This window comes from Lissotriton vulgaris, chromosome 2_1, assembly GCF_964263255.1.
Source record: "Lissotriton vulgaris chromosome 2_1, aLisVul1.2, whole genome shotgun sequence".
NCBI classification, from domain to species: domain Eukaryota; kingdom Metazoa; phylum Chordata; class Amphibia; order Caudata; family Salamandridae; genus Lissotriton; species Lissotriton vulgaris.
Genome location: NC_141687.1, coordinates 292,730,611 through 292,749,265, shown reverse-complemented (window position 1 = coordinate 292,749,265; position 18,655 = coordinate 292,730,611). Strand labels below are relative to the sequence as shown.

Below are 18,655 nucleotides of genomic sequence, written 5' to 3'. Positions count from 1 at the left end.
TTACCCAAATGTGACAATCTTTCTTGACTTCTCAGCAGATGTAAACCCATTCAAGCTGGAAGGACATTGAACACCCAATCCCAAAACATCAGACTGCCTTTCATCAGGCTTGGCACTCGCGGATACCTCCATGTGAATACCACTTCCTATTGATAGAGGAGATCCGCGTCTGCCGTTTTGTTTCACCGCACCAGCACAGCCTTTGAAAAAAGCAAAATATGGGTTACACTTACTTTCTAGAAGATGGCTCAATTAATTTCTAAAATTGACAGCCGTAAACTCGTCGCTGGAACTACTTAGGAGTCAACTCTTCACATTATTGTTGTCTGCTTCAATAGAGCTTGTTTGAAGTTAGTCACCAGCAACCATTACCAATGTTCTCTTTTTTTTGTATAGGCTAATCAAAGACACCAAATACCATCTTTACATACAACTATGAGAGCAGCCATACAGCGAATGCGATGGTTGGGTTAAAAAAAGAGCAGAGTTCTTCAAGACAGGGAATCTTACTGGGGTTCCAGAAACTGGGGTAGAAGGTACAAGAATCAAAAACAATAAACGCAGTACAGACTTACTGTGGCTTTGAATATCCTGTTATGTATTAAAAGGTAGTGGTAGCTACAAAAAGTAGAATGTATACCCCACTCAAACATTATGGGCAACACAACAAAAAAAGATGTGGCCCATCTTCAGTTGAGCAAAGCGTGTATCTGTGTTCCCTTGTGGATTATCCTACAAGCTTAAAATAAGGATATAAGGTGGGGGGGGGGGGTCAGGTGGGAGGTGGTGTTCGTATTGTATGGAAATGTCTGACACTGCTATGCTTGTTTCACTGATGTGTGCAACAGAACCCGGTGATCGGGGCCTTGCATTTATATTTGTGCAGACTAATAAAATGTGTTATGAAAAAAAAAAATAAGGATTCAAAAATGGCCTAGAATCACATTCTGTGTTTTTCCCGATGGCAGCTTGTATATTAGTAATCACTCACAGTCAAATGACAAGCAATAAGAATCTGGTGCTAGAAAATCAGGCCTATCAATCGTAAACGTAAAGGGTATGGTGATTCCAAGATCTAACTTTGAGGAAGTTGCAAATGAAAAGCAATGAATTGTTAACAGGTGTGGTAAGTGTTTGAGGTAGCAAAATGCACAACTATAAAACTATGTGAGAGCAATGTAAATACAATGACATGAATATCTTCCATGAACACTAAATGAGGAACAAGAGCTTACCTTTGGTAAAATACTTTCTGTTGGATAAACTAACCAGATTCCCCACCTTTTGAATTCCATCCAGATGCCAAAGAGGATCTGCAAAAGCTCACGTGAGCTAGTAGATGACGCCTTTAGAATCTTTGCAGCAGCTTTGCAATGCCTCTAGACCTGCTGGCAACCAGTAGCCTCTTTGCCACCTGTGTGTAATGAGCTCCGACAGTATGCTGAATATAAACAGGGACCATATTACCCATCAGAAGTCCACCCCAGAGAACGAGGAGGGTAGATCAGTGAGGAATGTGAGGTTAGAGAGAGCATCCACCAGAAAGAGCATTACAGAATGTAAGTAACTTGTTCTTCTAATGGATACATACAACTTTAGATTTCTTATCTTTTGAGTAGCTAATCAATGAGTACACCAAAGGGTGGTGAATCTTAGGAATGGATTTTACCACAGAAAATCCAGCAGGAATGAAGGAGCAAAATTGCTCTTCTTGTGAAGGGGTGGATGGACACCACATTGAAGCCTGGCTGGTGTACATCACTGGAAGGCACTAGCTGAAATTGAAAATTAGCCCGAAAGTCTTCAGGAGGCTCCTTGTTCACCAAGGTGTAGCATATCTTGATAAAGAGAACATCATATCTTGATAAGTTCTAGTTCTGAACTGCCTTCTCTCCCTTCAAACTGAGGTGGCATTGTGTGCAAAATAACAATAGAACTAGTAATTACCAGTTGCTGAGATTAATTCAAGCAACCCATTGATAACTTTTTTGTATACTTTTGTGTGTTGCCCTAAGTGGGATGGGTATGCTCATAAGTGAGTCCCGTCTACACTGTCACTGGAATCATGATATATCTAGCTGGTGAGAACTACCTTGGGTAACACTGGTCCTGGGTTCAATGGGAAGGGCCTGGCTGTTCAGCCTCGTCTGTTCGCACTGGAGCAGGGTCAAAACTGATTTGCATATGGCTGGGTCCAGACTGAATTTGCAAAATAATAATGGGTTGGGATGCGGCCTGAGTAAGTACCAGGGGTTAAAATTGAATTCAAGAATTGCATACATCACTTTTTTGTACACTTTTCTTCTTTGCAACAGAAAATCCAACAAAGAGTAGGCCATTCACCTAGTGCTCCTTAGTCTAGTCTACACAGATACTAAGGGATCTCTTTGATTCAAACCCAGGAAGGCTCTCCTCCTCCTTAAAGGGATAAGTCAGAGAAAAAAAGTAGGGTGTGTGGTAAAGAGGTCAAGGTAAAGAAACCGCGATCCCACAGCGGGCCAACTCCTCGCAGGTCAAAGATTCTAATTTAAGGCAGCCTACCTTATCAGAGTCCTTCGCAGCAAAACCGTCTGCAGGATCGGCAGGGCAGCTAAGCCTTCAGTGAGTCACCCCTCCTCGGAAGACGCCGGGGCAGAGAACGCCGTCCACGAGGACGCAAGCGTCATGGTTGCCGGGCAACTGGAAGGAGCAGTCTGGGAGTGTACGCCTCCCGCGGAAACCGCCCGTGGAACTAAAGGCTTGGACAACGTAACACCGGTGAGCGGGGGGTACCAGAGGGGGCAGGGGCTGCTCTGGGTGCTACTGAGAGGCAGAATAACTTGCAGATGCTGGACGCTTTGCTGCAAGTCGAAGCAGAACTTAGCAGCGATAGGAGGCAGAATCATGATGCAAAGCGGGGGAGCCTGACAAGCCTGGATTCGCAGCAAGAGCGAGGGGAGAGAAAAGGGGCCAGGGTGGGCTCGCCAGAAGGAGACAGGTTCTTCTCCGTTAATGAAGGATCTGATTCCACCCACACAAGCGATCAGGAGGAGGGCAGCTCCACAGACCTCACAACAGATTCAAATAGTAGCGGCTCCAGGGGCAAAAGCACACAAAAGAAAAGGAGATCTGGGGCAAGGCTGGAAAGAGGTGGCTCTGCAACTAGCGTGAATAAAAACTTGTTATGGGATTACTCTGCCACCTCTAGTGTATATCGTGAAAACAACCAGGGGGAAAGGGCTGCCGGAGGGACGAATGTTGGATCCCCACCGCAGCACGCTACTCTGGACTTAATGTTCAATACACTGAAGCAGATGCAGGTGGAGGCTAGGGCAGAAAGCCGGAGAGCTAGACAAGGCACGAAAAAGATACAAGCATCGCTAAGGAAAATGAGCAAGAAATATGAATTAGTTGAGGAGAGAGTGGCTCAAGTGGAGGAAAGAACTGGTAGACTTGAGGATGAGGTAACGGACTGGAAGACCTTTAAAATGGAGCAAGGAAGGTTGCGGAAGACCTTCAGTGGAAGATCGAAGATTTTGAAAATCGTCAGAGACGAAACAATGTGAGACTCCTTGGACTGGAAGAGGGGGTGGAAGGGCAGGACGCAAGAGGGTATGTTATTAAGTTGTTGAAGGGAGCTTTTCCTGAAGCTCAGTGGCAATGGGAGACCGAGGTCCAAAGGGCCCACAGATTCCCGTTGACACTCAAGAAGAAACGGGGGGAAATCAAGACACTCTGCCTAGGGCGATGCTTGTGTTCCTAGGGAACTTTTGGCAAGGCAAGAAATAATGGAGAGAGCCAGGCCAGATGCAAAAAAAAACTATGATGGGGTACCTTTTTCGCAAGACCGGACTTCTGTCATGTGACAGTTGAAAGGAGGTGGAAACTTTGGCAATTAATCACTCCTTTCCAGCGCCAAGGCTCAGAGGCATACCTAATGTTCCCAGCAAAATTAAAAGTGATCACTGGGGGACAGGCTAGGATGTTTTCTTCAGAGATTAAGGCAGGAGAATTCCTAGCGGAGCTTACTGAGAATCACAGGCGGAAAAACAACAGAGGGAAAGGCCCATCCACTATCCCATAGGGGCAATTTTATGGCAGGCTCATGGCTGATACACAGGATAGATCATTAATGGGTAAAGGAAGGAGAGGGAGGCAACACTACAACCTATAGCAGTCACACATAGGTCATGTATGACCTATTTGCCTGTAAGAGGGGTGGTGGGAAGGCAGGTGGAGGGGGAGGGAGGGGGTCATAAGGGGTTGGTGATGGTTGTTTGGTAATTACAGCACAAAAGGAGAAGATTTATAGACAGATTTCTACACTAGGCATACTAACAGAGGAGAGGACTATCTGGGCATATAGCAAGAAAACTTTCAGCAAGTATGGATGGCTTTAAAGATCGTCTCTATAAATATTTGTGGCCTAAACGATGGAGGGAAAAGGCAGAAGGTGGCTGCTATGCTAAGATTGCTAAAACTAGATGTAATCTGCCTACATGAGACACATATTGAGGGGAATAACACATTCTTGCTGGATCAAATGGGGTTCGAGGTCCTCGCACACACAAAGCAAGGAACTAAGACAAGAGGGGTCGCCGTATTAGCCAAGAAGGGCGTGATGAAAGTTAAAAAAAGAAAAGAGGATCAGTGGGGGAGATTGGCAATGATCGAAGGAGAAAGAGCAGCTGGCTGTTGCGCAATTGTCTCTGTGTATAGCTCCACTGATGACGAACCAGATGTTTTTGAATTTTTAGACTCGGAACTACCTTTGTGGTCAGAACCTGTAATTTGTTGCGGGGTTTTTAATATAAACGGTCTGGCGGGCTTGGGTATGACGGGAGGGGGGCGTTTATGGGGGTCGGAAGAAGAGAACATGTAAGGCTATCTGCAATTTAGCGCAACATAACGCATTAGTGGATGTGTAGGCCCAGAAAAATCCGCCAGGGACAGGCAGCACTTTTTACTCAGCGCCACATAGGATGGTGGCCAGGCTAGACTACTTTTTGATTTCGAGCTCCTTGCTAGGTGGTAGTCAGATTGAAAGGTTCCCAAGGATACATAATCCGCTTGTGTTAACTCTGCCGCAGGTTGGTAGGGGGGAAAGAAAGGCCTGGACTTTTGAGAGAGGGCTTTTAAGGGAAGAGGACTATATTAATCAGATGCAGGTTTGGATTGGGCAGTTCTGGGAGATCAACAGGGGAACAGCTTCTGCGGGAATGGTCTGGGACACATTCAAGGGCGGAATCCGGGGAGAAACTCTGAACTACACGCTACAGAGGGCTAAAAAGGAGAAAACTGCGATGAATAAAAGGTTCAGGGACTTGGCAGAGCTAGAAGACCACTTAATCCTCGCCATTTCCAACCAAGATTCAATAGAGGAGATACTAGTAAAAATAGAACTAAATAAAGCAGAGGCTGGTGAAGGTATGACAAGAAGGGCGGCAGGTAATTACCTGGCTAAAAAAGAAAAATGCTATGAGTATAATGAGAGAGTAGGCCACCTTTTAGCAATCCTCACAGACAGAATATGGCGGCAGGGGAAATAAAGGAAATTAATGATGGCGTGGGCGGGGTGGTAAATAAGATAGAAGAGGTACGGGAAGTTTTTAGAAAATTCTATGCAGCCCTATATGATAGCAACCCCCTTAACAAAGACTCAGAAATCATGGAATATTTGGCAGGCATACCACATGAAGCGCTAAATAAAGAGGGAAAAGAGGCACTAGATCTTCCGCTGACTCTGCAGGAAATACAGGATGCAGTGGTTAATCTTCCTTCTGGGAAAGCCACAGGGCCTGAGCAAATCCCGGCAGAATTTTATAAAACCTTCTGGGGTGTACTGGGGAGGGACATGCTTGAGACTCTTAGACAGGCGCAGTTACGGAACTCAGTTCCACACTCATGGGCGGGGGCAGATATTATAGTGATTCTCAAGAAGAATAAACCTCCGTTAGAACCTGGGTCCTATAGACCTTCACGCTCATGAACGTGGACGCTAACATTTTTTCTAAAACACTGGCACAGAAGTTAAGCAAGGTAATTGAGAGTTTAGTTAGCACTTCACAGCACGGATTTATTCCAGGGAAAGGGACCACACAGCACACAAGGCAAATGATCACTATTTTAGCTGCTACGGGGGTTGCAGGAGACCCTGTCGCGGCTGTATTCCTGGACGCGGAGAAAGCCTTCGACAGGGTTTCCTGGGACTATCTGTGGAAGGCTCTGGAGTGGTTTGGCATTGGCCCGGGATATATTAAAGCAATTCAGGCCTTATATGTAGACCCGACTGCGAGAGTAAGGATCAATAAAGGCTATATAGATGCAGTACAGATAAGGCGCGGGACAAGGCAGGGCTGTCCAGCTTCGCCCCTCCTGTTTGCACTGTACTTGGACCCTATCTTACGAAGGTTTGAGAGAAATATTAACATCCCTCCAGTTAAGCTGCATGGAAAAGAACACAAAATATTCGCGTATGCGGACGACGTAGCTATTATCACACCAAACCCAGGGAGAGCTATAGCAGAAATTGGGCATGAAGCGACAAACTTTGGGGCAGTGTCAGGATATCTGATAAACAAGGGGAAGACGCAGATTGTTCAAAACAGATTTGTAATATATCATGACATCAGAGTGGTGACGGAAGCAGTATATCTAGGGATAAAGGTCACAGCTGATTTAGATAGACTGGTGGAGCTAAATATGGGGCCCTTATTAGCAAAAGTAAAGGAAAACACTGAAAGGATTCACAATTTACATTTGACTCTGATGGGCCGCATCAACGTGATTAAAATGATAACGTTCCCGAAATTCCTTTACATCTTTAGAGCTATTCCGCTGTTTTTTGACCACTCTTGTTTTAACAAATTAGAAGCAATACTTAATAGGCTCATCTGGGCACAGGGGAAGACTAGGAGAGCCTATCGTTATCTCACGTTACCTAGGGTAAAGGGGGGCCCCAGACTTCAGGCTTTATTACTGGGCAGCGGCTCTGCATTATTTTCAGGGGCTGATAGGGGGCAGAGGAAGGGAGAAAATGGATGGCAGACTTGGTTTCACTAATGTATATACTGCACTATTGGGTGGCGAGGCCGAGAATGGTTTCCTGAACACAATTGATTTTAGCTATTTTAAACACACAAGGTTTAAGACACTAAGAGCGGCATATAATATCTGGAAGGCGATCTCAAAAAAACTGGGCTTAGGCAGGTACAATAGCTATACACGACTCTACACAAATCGCTCACTACCGGGGGAGATTTTTAGGGACACTGCTATGAAGGACTGGGATAACAAGGGGATTAAGAAGCTTGGGAACCCCATGGATCACCAGGGAGGTATCCTATAGTTTCATGAACTACAAACAAAGTTCAAGCTAGAAGGTAGTAGCTTCTTTAAGTACCTGCAGGTAAGAAGCTATTTCGCAAATAAGCAGGGTGGCCCACTAGGATTTGGCCAATGTCGAGTGATGGAATATATAGAACGTTGTACTCACTGCACAATCAGGCAGCTATATGGAGAACTCTGCGCAATTAAATGCGACAGGGAAAAATATACCACAAAGTGGGTAGAGAAAGTGGGTACACAGCCAGAGGGCTTCCAGTCATCTCTGGATCTTGGACGTACGGTTTTATGCTCAGCGACACTACAATCGCAGCATTATAAGACACTTTATTCGCTGTATCACATTCCGGCCAGAATTGCACAATGGGGCGGAGTCTCGAAAATAACCTGTCCGCGTTGTGATTCAAGCAATGCTGATATTGTCCATATGTTTGCAAAATGCCCACAACTGTATTCTTTAAAGGTCGCCATCGAGAGGTTTATGGAGGTCTCACTAAGAATTGAGGTCAAACTCTCAGATGAATTAATAATCTTGGGGTTGGTGGAAGGGGTAGAGGGCCTACCCACGGAGTTTTTGTTCATGGCAGCCGCAGTTTATCGAATTTGTATAGCAAGGGCGTGGCTGGATAGGGCTCCGCCAACGTTTCAAATCTGGATTGCAAGACTACTCTCTACCTATAATTTGGAAAAAGCAATCTACGATAGAAAGGGGCGAAGAGCTAGAGCATTGGGGGGGAAGATTTGGCGACCTATAGTTAATTGGAAAAATGCAATGGACACTGGATGTATGTCGGGTGGTGGGTTCGGGGAAGCATATTTGGCAACTGTCTAAAAAACACAAATGTTTATATGCGTGAATTTTGTTTCTTTTTTAGGTTGTTTTCCTCTCCCCTTTATGTACTGTACTGTTTGGTCATGGCATAATATTGGTATATTTTGCTTGAGTGTGCTGTAACACTTATTGGAACTTTTTTGGAAAAATGCAAACTTTTTAATAAAAAATAAAAAAAGAATCATAAATTTAAATGGCTCTTAAATACAGAAAGAAAGGTCGAGACCATTTCATAACATAACATATTATGGCAATTGTTATAAAAGGACAAGGCCAAATATTTACTCTAGGCAGCGTTCCAAAAGGAAAAGAATTTCATGTTCTCTAAGAATAGTTCTACTTTAAGCAGATTAGTCTGTGCCAAAAGTTCAAATGTTTTTGGAGAGAAAAATTCAATTGGTTCCAAATAGAGTTCCAAAATTAGAAGTCTTTGTTTTCAAAATTGAAGGCCGAATTTCAGAGTTCAGGGAACGCTGTGTGCATTAATCAAATGTTATTCTCGGTGTCAGGAGAAAACATCAGATCGTATAGGCTGGCAAAAAAATCGTTTACCACAGTAGGTGAAAGTGGAACTACTTGATCAAGCAGATTAAATGTGCACAGATAAGAAGCATTGCCGTCAGTGCCAGGTGCCGCATTAGCAGTGTTCATATCAGATAGTACCTGTGTGCCTGTTGATCCTCGTATCCCACCCTCAGTTAGACTTACTGGTGAGACCTCAATGAATGCCGTCATCAGGATTGGTAGCCGTTGGGGACAACACAATGCATGAGTGGTTACCGGACCTATCAAGCAGTCGACATCCGATGGCAGGACAAATGGAAGTGTAAGACAAATGTCCAACACGCATTCTTCTCCGCAAAGCAGGCATCATAGAACAGGTAAGATGCAATCTTGCCAGATTGGTCTGAACGATAGAAACCAGGTTGTGTTCAGATCTCTCAAACAAGCCAAGCCAAGAATCTATGTAATCCTCTAACGATACCTCATGGCAAGGAGGGCCCCTTCCTTGTTGGTCTGGGTATCGATGGTTGCCGGACTTGCCATATCGGAGCAGAAGGAATAAAAATAGAATTCCTGCTACGAGTCCCAAGATGAGAGGCAGACTGCCGAAAACAGAGTGCACGAAATTTGGAAAAATACAGAGGACTGCTTCAAATGGTGTTAACAGTCCCGAAATATTTTGTCTTAAATACATGTGCGATGCCACTTGTATCAGACATGTTTAAGATTTGACTTAACATTTCTGCGAAATGTACTGGGCAGTTTGTTGATAATAATGCATGTATCTCTGCAGATGTCCTCGCAACTTGCAGATCATACGTTTCTCTAGACGAGGTCAGTGGCACAGATTTTTGCAAATGAATGGCTTTTATTCTGCTTAAAGTATCAATTTGTATAGAAGAGATATTCAGTGAAGGCCATAATTCCGTCCCACTGTCTGTCTTGTGCGTTGGATACAATACTTGCATACAACAAGTGACCATGGACGATACACAAACGAGATAAAGTTTTCCTGGCATCATGCCACAAGCAGCTGTGATCATTCAACATAACATAACTGCCATTGGATAGCTGCCTGAAAATGGGTTCGATAACAGTGGAGGGAGTACTGTGCAGGTGGCAAGAGAGGTTATTTGCAGAACCGTCGCAGGCTCCATGTAAATTAATACCTTTGCACAAAAGTATACCACTTAGTGAGTTCTTACAATTTGTACCACTAAAGAATACCTCTTTTCCCTTGTTCCAACATTTGTGTGTGTAGCGTAAAGTCCATGTTGACTTCATGTATTCTTTACCCAACCTTTCATACAGGCCCGCTGGCATATGCTGTAGACAATACTGAAATTGGAAAATCGTCACTGGTATCATGATGGTGCCATGAATTATCCATTCAATGACACGCTTCTCAGAAACTGTCAATGGTAATCTTTCCAGTTTTTCAATGCTCAGCACCGTATAGTCTGCTCCTCTTTGTGCCAAAGAGATTTGTTTATCTGTAAGGTTAAATACCGCAAACAATGACGTTGTGTTGATTAGATGCCATGGCACGTAGCCTGAACAAAGATTTTGCAACGTCCAGCCTAACTGCTTTATAGAACGTAATTGAGACTGGCCATGTTGTAACATTAGCAGGTCCTGTTCCAGTATATCAATTGCAGAGGATACAATGCTGTCCAATGAATATATTCTGGAGGACAGAGTCGTTAAACCATTGTCCACTACAGAGAGAGCTTTCTCTAAATTAATACGATCAATTTCTCGTATTCTTTCTGCAGTTTCCATTTGCGTTATTTTCCAAGCTTCATTGTACGCAGCGTATATACTGCGTATATGAAACGTTTTTGCCGTGGTTTGCAAGGCCCCATTAAGAAATCTCGCAAATCATTGCTTTCTTTAAGCGAAGATAAGTGTTGTTTGATTTCCGAAAGTGTGGATGTCTTTAGCCACTCAAGGCATAGTTTTGCTACACTGTATGCTGTTACTATCCCTGGATGTTATCTCTGGGAGTATCTTGGATCTGGCCTGTTCAGTTTTAACCCCTGTGTTTTGTTCAGGAATCTATTATATCATGACAGTTATTGGTGTCTGTGGGCCAGATTAACCATTTTTTCCAATTAGGATTAGTTCTGTTTTGTGTTAAAATATATGGTACGTCTTCCTCCTTTTCTGTAGTATCATTACTCTCAGAAGTGGGTTTGGGTAAAGACGGTTTATTAAAATCTTTTATCTTAGCCAGGCCAAGACAAGAAGTCTGTTGAACAGTGTCATTTAAAAACATTATTTGTTCTGGTATAATGCAGGCTCTGAACAAGGCTTCTAAACATTGTACCTGCCAGTCTTCGTGCCCCAGACAGTTTTTGTCTTAATGTTGTCTTTCCAAGTCGAAACCTAATGTAGACAGCTGAGCATAAAAGTTTGCAGAATAAATTTGTTTAGTGTTAGTCAACATTTTTTTCATTCCTGTCATATTTACATTTTTGAAATAAAACGTTTCTGGATTTGTAACATTAAACCCTGAGAAGGACGAAAACTTATCGTGAAATGTTTTTGAATTGCCTTTTGGTGGCGTGGGACAATGTTCCCATTGATTATATGTAAAAACATTCCTAGAACTTACAGATTTGTGCAAATACTGGTGACCATAATGATAAAAACAATACATTTGTTCATAATCTGATGACCCTTCTAAATAGTCATGTTCAGTCAATTTTGCAGACATTTCTAAATCTGACATCATATTATTAATAGTCTCAAAGTCCCAATCATCGGAAAATGTGCTGGGTGATACTATTGTGTTTCATATAGGAACCTGAATCAATATTGCTATTTTATGCCCTTGTACGGATATAATCAATAATATCCCTATAATGGCATAAGGAATCAGATCCATATTTAAGTAAATAGCCCTTGCAGTCCAAAGCACGGCAGAAGCTACTTCCTTGGATTCCTAGAAAGCACAACGAGTTCTTTCGACACACCAAACCTCCAGCAACCTGGGAAATCCCCACTTGCTTTTGTTTTGATTTGTCATTAAACTCCTGCGAACACTAAAGGAACAGTCAGTTCTTAGTGACATCTTTATTGACGTCTTATGTCCAAACCTTACGTCAAACTCTGCTCCTTTCAGGTATAAATATACCAACGTTGCCTTAAGCAAACACATGGTGGTGGTTTTGGAGCCGAGCAGCTATCTACTTGCCCGAGAGACCAGCTGATGCGAGAGCCCACGGACGCTGCCCCTCCTCTTTGACGCACTGAGAGAGACGCTGTCTTTTCTCCTGCCGAGAAATCCAGCTCTGGTGTGCTCAGCCGTCTTCGTGGGCTGCTGGGATATCGAGTCCTGAAAGAGAGATACCAAACCTCCTGCATTCTATTACCCAGGTACGGAGCTGACTAAACCCTTAAAGAGAATTCTTGAGTCAGATTCTTGGCAAAACCAACTTAACTTAAACTGCTACTTACTTACTCATTCCCACGTATTAGGCTTAGGTCAGGTACACCGGGGTAGGCGTATTTTAGAAGCACCAGTTGAGTACGTTAGTCAATGTACATATGTATGTATATATTTTATCCATTTTAAAGTATCTTATGGCTAAGAAACCATATCAATGCTTTTACAGTATTATTTCATAATACTCTTTTTACTGTACGCACTTTACTTTATATTAAGTATTGCAATTATGGCAATTCATTTCTCTTGCATGAGAAAGAAGACTGATCAATAAATTACACCTTTTATTGAAAACGCCCGTCTCTCTTTTCTCTGCTTACTGGTGAAACTAAGTACGCACATCTGACCGAGTGAAATAGCTGTCTATTGTTTTCACATGACTCTAGAGATACACTCTTATTCTGAGGGAGCAAAGTTGTCATGTTATATGGTTGTCGGAAGCTAATCCCTTCTTGTCTATCCAGGGAGGTTAAACTCCTCCTCGTTATTCGAGAAAGTTTCTAGTGACCTCTGAGCTAGCTGGCAAACCTTAAGTCTAATATAGTCAGTAGAGACCTAGTCGACCTCAGTCCTATGTCTACACTGCTGAATATATTATTCCAATGCGCAGAGCCTATTGGGAATATAGGAACAACACTACATGGTGCCCAACGTTTGGTAAGGCGATAAAACTAACGCAAGACATTAGAGTAACTCAGTCGTGCTTTTTCACACAGACCCCTTTTCCCGTAAATATTCCAAAAGACGCCTGGAGTGGGTAAAAGGTTAAAATCCGCCGGAACTTGGTAGGAAGAGATTCCTATGTATAGTTTTTGGTTTAGTCAACGTTGAAGGATACAGTGTTCCAAAATACTGTGCACCTAATCTTTGTTTCCTTAAAACTTGATCTGCAACAAAAACCTTTCTGCCAGTAAAATGGTGGAAAGTGAAGACGAGAGGGAGGCAGCTAGAATAGCAGCTCGACTCCTAGAGGAAGACACGAGACTCCTACAGAATGACCCGAATGCTATACTCATTCCGGTCAACATAAGAAAAACTATAACTCTTAAACTTATAGAAAACGGACTGACACCACAAGGTGGTACAGTCATATTTGTGGTAGAGGCCCATGAATATCGGCAGACAGAGGTATTCTATTCATGGATAAACTTTCCAGCAGCAAACGCTGCAACACACGAATTCCACTATTACAAAATAGAGGAACCTCCGGATGAATACACTCCTTTCGAGGTCGTTGAAATCCCACTAAATTACCAAGAGCACTTGCTCTGGTTTAAAGGCGCCCTAAAACATAATAATCACATAACCAGGCTCGGTCCACTAGGTAGACCAGGAGCAACATGGCTCGTTCTAGCCAGCTACACACCACATCCAGACATTGATAAAATGTCAAGCGAAGAACTCTTAGTTAAAATAAAAGAATTAACAAAGGCATATAGAGAGTTAGTTCAATTGGCAATGGAGGATATAACTTACCTCCAGAAATTGAAAGAAACAAATATAACAGACCAACCAATTGAACTTGCCAGAATCATAGAAAAATCCTATGAAGAACTAGGTAGAGATAGTTTGGGTGGGAAACCGGTAAAACCTCAACTAACCGAAAATCCTGAAAAGATATTTATTAAAAATAATCTAAACACTCCAAAGAAGAGCTGGGATGGAAATAAACAATCCACTCCCAAAGAAAAAAGATTCCAGTCCAGAGGAAGGTCTCCTCGGCGGAGAGAAAGATCTCCGGATCAAGGACATAAGATACAACCTTAGAAATAGGGATAATTTGAAAAAGCCTGATAGATATCAAGATATTGATACACGTCCCTCTCGATCTTTTCAGACTTCCTCGCAGAAATCGGAAAGAAGAGGACGGTCAGAACACAGGGAAGAGCATGTCAAGTCCAAAGACAAGGAACCTGCTCAAAGTAAAAAATTAAAATTTCCAAGAAAGAAGGTAACCAGTATTAAAATAATCAAACATGCCGAGGATACGGAGGACACAGCTGAAAAATGGAGAGTGGGCCCAGACAATGCTAGACAGCGCAGCAGAAGTGACAATAGCTCGCAAGATCCTGATGAATCATCTGGAGACAGTGGACACGAATGAATACATTCAGGTGGAAACTGCAGATACCAGAGTTAGCGAACCTCATAAAATATACGAAATAACATTACACGTATAGAGGGAGATAAGACTAGGAAGGTAAGGGGCCTGTTTTGGGATAACCTTTCAAAAGGCTATGACATCCTATTAGCTGAGAAAGACTGGCCACCAGAGTTTGTCAGGGAGTGCCCTCGTGGCGAAGAAATGATTATGTATGCTTTCTCAAATCATTTTCCAATTCATAGAAAATAAATATATGCAAGAAAATGGGCAGTAGCTCAAGCTCCTGCATTATATAAAAATCATGTAGGATGGGATGAGGACTCTCCTCCTCACAAAATCCAGTTAAAATGTCAACCAACTGCACAAAGGCAGTACCCAATTAAGCAAGAAGCTAAAAAACAAGTCAGGGAGATCTTAGATCAACTTGAATACCAAGGGGTGATCGAAACATGCACCTCTCAAATGAACAATCCTTTGTTGCCTGTCTCCAAACCAGACGATTCATATCGTCTAGTCTTGGACTACAGACACCTTAACTTATGTTGCAAGACATTTGCTGTACAAAACTCACACAGTGCAGCACTAATGAATAACACCGTTCGCAAAAAATACAAAACCACATTACACATCTCTAATGGATTCTTTTGTCAAAACATTGCACCTGAAAGCAGGTATTTAACCGCTTTCTCAATAATGGGGTCACAGAAAAATTTGTCGACTCCCACAGGGATTCAAGAATAGCCCAGGATTATTCTCAGCAAGAGTAACAGAGTTACTACAAATATATTGTGATGAGGCATTATCTTATGTCGATGACATCTATCTCACAGATGATGACCTGGATACTCACTTGAAAAGAGTGAACACCATAATACTTGGGTTCGCAGCAGAGGGTTACAAATTCAACTTTAAAAAATCACGAATTGCCCATCTAACTGTCCTGTTTTTAGGATATGAAATATCAAGTGAAGGCAAAAGCCTAGCAGACAACTTCTTAGAGAAGTGTGCTGTACTCCAAGCACCAAAAACGCTGAGGAACTTACAATCAATACTAGGTTTCCTGAATTTCGGAAGAATTTACATTCTAAACTATGCAGAGAGGGTTAAACCTCTCTATGAATTAATAAAACCTGATTTTAAACCAATCAATTGGACTCAGAAACACAGAAATTTTGAGATCATTGCAAACAGACGTTAGCTAAAACAAAATTACAAACTCGCGATAACACACGCAACCTTGTAATCCGAATCATCCCAGGAAGAAGCAGATTCACGTACCTGACCTCAAATGAGGGAGAAACGGTACCAATAGCTTACAAATCACATTTGTACACAGAAGCTGAAAAAACATTCGGTCTTACAGAGAATATTGTAAATGCGGTTCAAACTATTGTAGCAAAAGAAAGAGCCCAAGCCCAAGGCAAAAGAATAGCTGTTTTTACAGCAGTATCAGCCCTTGAGGCGTTATTAAGCCCAGTTAATCTAAAAACGGTGGCATTAGATCCACAATGGATACAGTGGGAAAATTCTCTTGCTGCAAAAGACGTGACATACTATTTTGACCCGAACATGAAAAAACTGAAAGATCTAAAATATGAAAAAGAATATCCTCTGCCAATCGAAATTCTGCCTCTCCAACAGTACTCTTGTGTACTCTATATGGACAGATTTGCACAACATTACGATGTGGATAATAAATCCTACAATGCAGCATGCGCGATTGTTAAAGGTCGCTGGTGCTTTGGTAAATTCAGACCAAAAATAACAAAAACTGAATCACTGAGAAACTGTTCGGATCAGCGAGCTGAAATCAGATCTTTAAAGATGGCGCTTGAAAATGCCGATCGTGAATTCCCAACACTAATAGTGTGCGATTCACATTTTTGCGTCAAATCTTACAATGACTAGCAGATCTGGGTTCAAAATGATTACAAAGATGACACAGGTGCCACAATAAAGCATAAGAAGCTTTTGGAACAGGTAGTTCTTTTGCAGAAAGAATTACGAAAGACTCACGTGATACATACAATGAGTCATCAACGTGATGGCGTTCACGTTGCAGGGAATTCATTGGCTAATACAGCCACAGCGGGAGCAACTAAACCGGCTTCCGTAGCCACAAAAAAGCGTACAGAAAAATACAAAGGCGGGGAAACCATGCTGGCGGTAAAAACGTCTTCAAAAGGCAACTGTGCAGCACTACCCGTGAACTATCCACTCAATTATGCATACATAATTGATGCAAACTCCGTTCCTTTTGCTCGAATCCCTGGAGTGGGGGATAGAGTAATTCCAAACACGAACAGGAGAGTCTTATTAATAGCAGACGCACACATGGGTGAAGGTCCGAGGCACAAACAGATCAAGGAATCTCAGAAAGAATTACAATCAGAATACTGGTGGCCGGGGATGAGCCTGCAACATTACAAATTTGCAAAGAGATGTCCAAACTGCAACAGAGATCGCAGTAGTGAACCGACCGGAGTATTGCCATGGCCATTCTTGTAGTTAGCATAAGGCTATCTATACGTAAAATCCAGCGTGCCATTAATTTCCTTTTAAGACTAGATTCACTTAAAAATACAGACCCCAGCGCTCAGCTGACGCCAGAACTGTCATAAAAGATTTGCGAGTCTTTATCGGCACATACGCAATTGGCATGCTACATTTTGACCAGGGTCCTGCTTTTAGCTCTCGAGCTTATATGGAGGCCATGACCAGCATGGGCATTGCATTGCGGTACTCTTGTCCCTTCCATCCTGAGGGAAATGGGATTGTTGAAAGAAAAAACCGGGACATAAAGCAATCTATAACGGCGAGGGTATTAGGTTCGGGTGATGGGTGGGTCCAACATTTAACAAGTGTCCAACGTAGTCTTAACAATCTGCCAAGAAATTCTCTAAAAGGTTTCAGTCCGTACGAACTATTGTTCGGAACTAGAATGCATATTCAGGACTTAGATAGTCAGACTTCAGTGGTAGAAAGAAAATGCTTTGATATCAAAGATCGTTTGGCTGTTTTACAGGACTTAAATGAAACAAGAAGAGACCTGAGCAACATAAAGTTAAAACAGCAGCCAACAGCCACTGAAGATAAACCACCTGTCCCAGCAAAGCCTGTCTGGATTCCAAAGATTGGGGATCTGGTTAGAGAAAAGATAGCGGTGAAGAAGGAATTTGGGCCTTCTTACAGAAAAGCAGTACCTGTCTTAGCTGTCAGCGGAACAAGATCAGTTGTACTACCGCCCCTTGCTGGTAAAAAGGAGAACCGAGTTGTATTCATCGACCTGGTAAAACCACAATCATGTGGCCAATAATAAGTAGTAGGCCCAGTGGACTCCCAAGAAATCGCAGAATACCAAAATTTGCTACAATCCAAGAGGTTCAAACAGAGACTAATCACATTTGATAAACCTGCAGTGAATAAAAAAGGACTATGCAACAATGCCATGGAACTTGTGCCTCTGGAAACCCAAATTGAAACAGTTCGTCAAGAAACACCTGTCTACAACGATGTAGCCTCAGACTATGCTAATGAAAGAAAAAATGAAAAAGCAAAAGAAAATTCGGAAGCAATTCCAACAATTGACAGAACTGCATCTGGCTACTTCATCAATTTCGATAACTTTTCTGAAGATCCAAGCGAACCTGAAGAAATGCGAATAACAAAAACATTCAAAGACAAATTAACTGAACTCTTTCATCAACTCAAAGAAACCTATCTGATTTCTCCATGGATTGAATTTTGGATTGTGTTAGGTGTACTTTTCCTCCTGCTTTGGCTCATCATGGTACTTTGTTTGTGAAAATTCATTGAGGGAAAATACAGTACAATGGACACAGCAAGTCAGAACATCAACTTGGTCCTAAAGCCACACAAGTCATCTCGCATCGAGAAAAGAGAACTATCATCAGTGAATGTCACAGCCATTCCAATACCCGGTGGGGTAGCTTGGGACAAAACGGATTACGAAATCTATGGCCCGGTTGAACTCTTGGAATATCCACATCAGTTCAAGGTTTCATTAAGTGACTTTGTAAAACCAAGTACATTCTCTGATGATTGGGACTTTGAAAGCATAAATAATATGATGTCAGATTTAGTAATGTCAGCAAAATTTACAGAACATGATTACTTACAGGGTTCATCGAATTATGAACAAATGTACTGCTATAAGCACTTTGCACATCACTATTTACATAAATCTGCTCAACCTAGAAATGTTTTTAAGTATAATCAATGGGAACATTGTGCAACTCCACCAAAAGTCAGTTCAAAAACATTTTATGAGAAATTCCCATACTTCTCAGGGTTTACCACAAGTGATGCAGAAACGTTTTATTTTAAACTGTTAAATAAGACAGGGATGAAAACAATGTTGACAAATACTAAATTGATTTATTCTGAAACATTTTATGAAAAAATGATTACATTTGGTTTT

The 18,655-nt window shown here is 42.2% G+C and overlaps 1 protein-coding gene across 6 annotated transcripts in view; it reads right to left on the bottom strand.

Moving 5' to 3' along the window:
• TRIM37 (tripartite motif containing 37) overlaps positions 1-18,655 on the bottom strand; it is a 1,151,903-nt gene that overhangs the window by 159,782 nt on the left and 973,466 nt on the right. For all 6 annotated transcript variants that reach the window (XM_086954978.1, XM_086954980.1, XM_086954981.1 and 3 more), the window contains exon 21: positions 5-200. In XM_086954978.1, the coding sequence (XP_086811104.1) occupies positions 5-200 (196 nt within the window). The remainder of the gene's footprint in view (positions 1-4; positions 201-18,655) is intronic.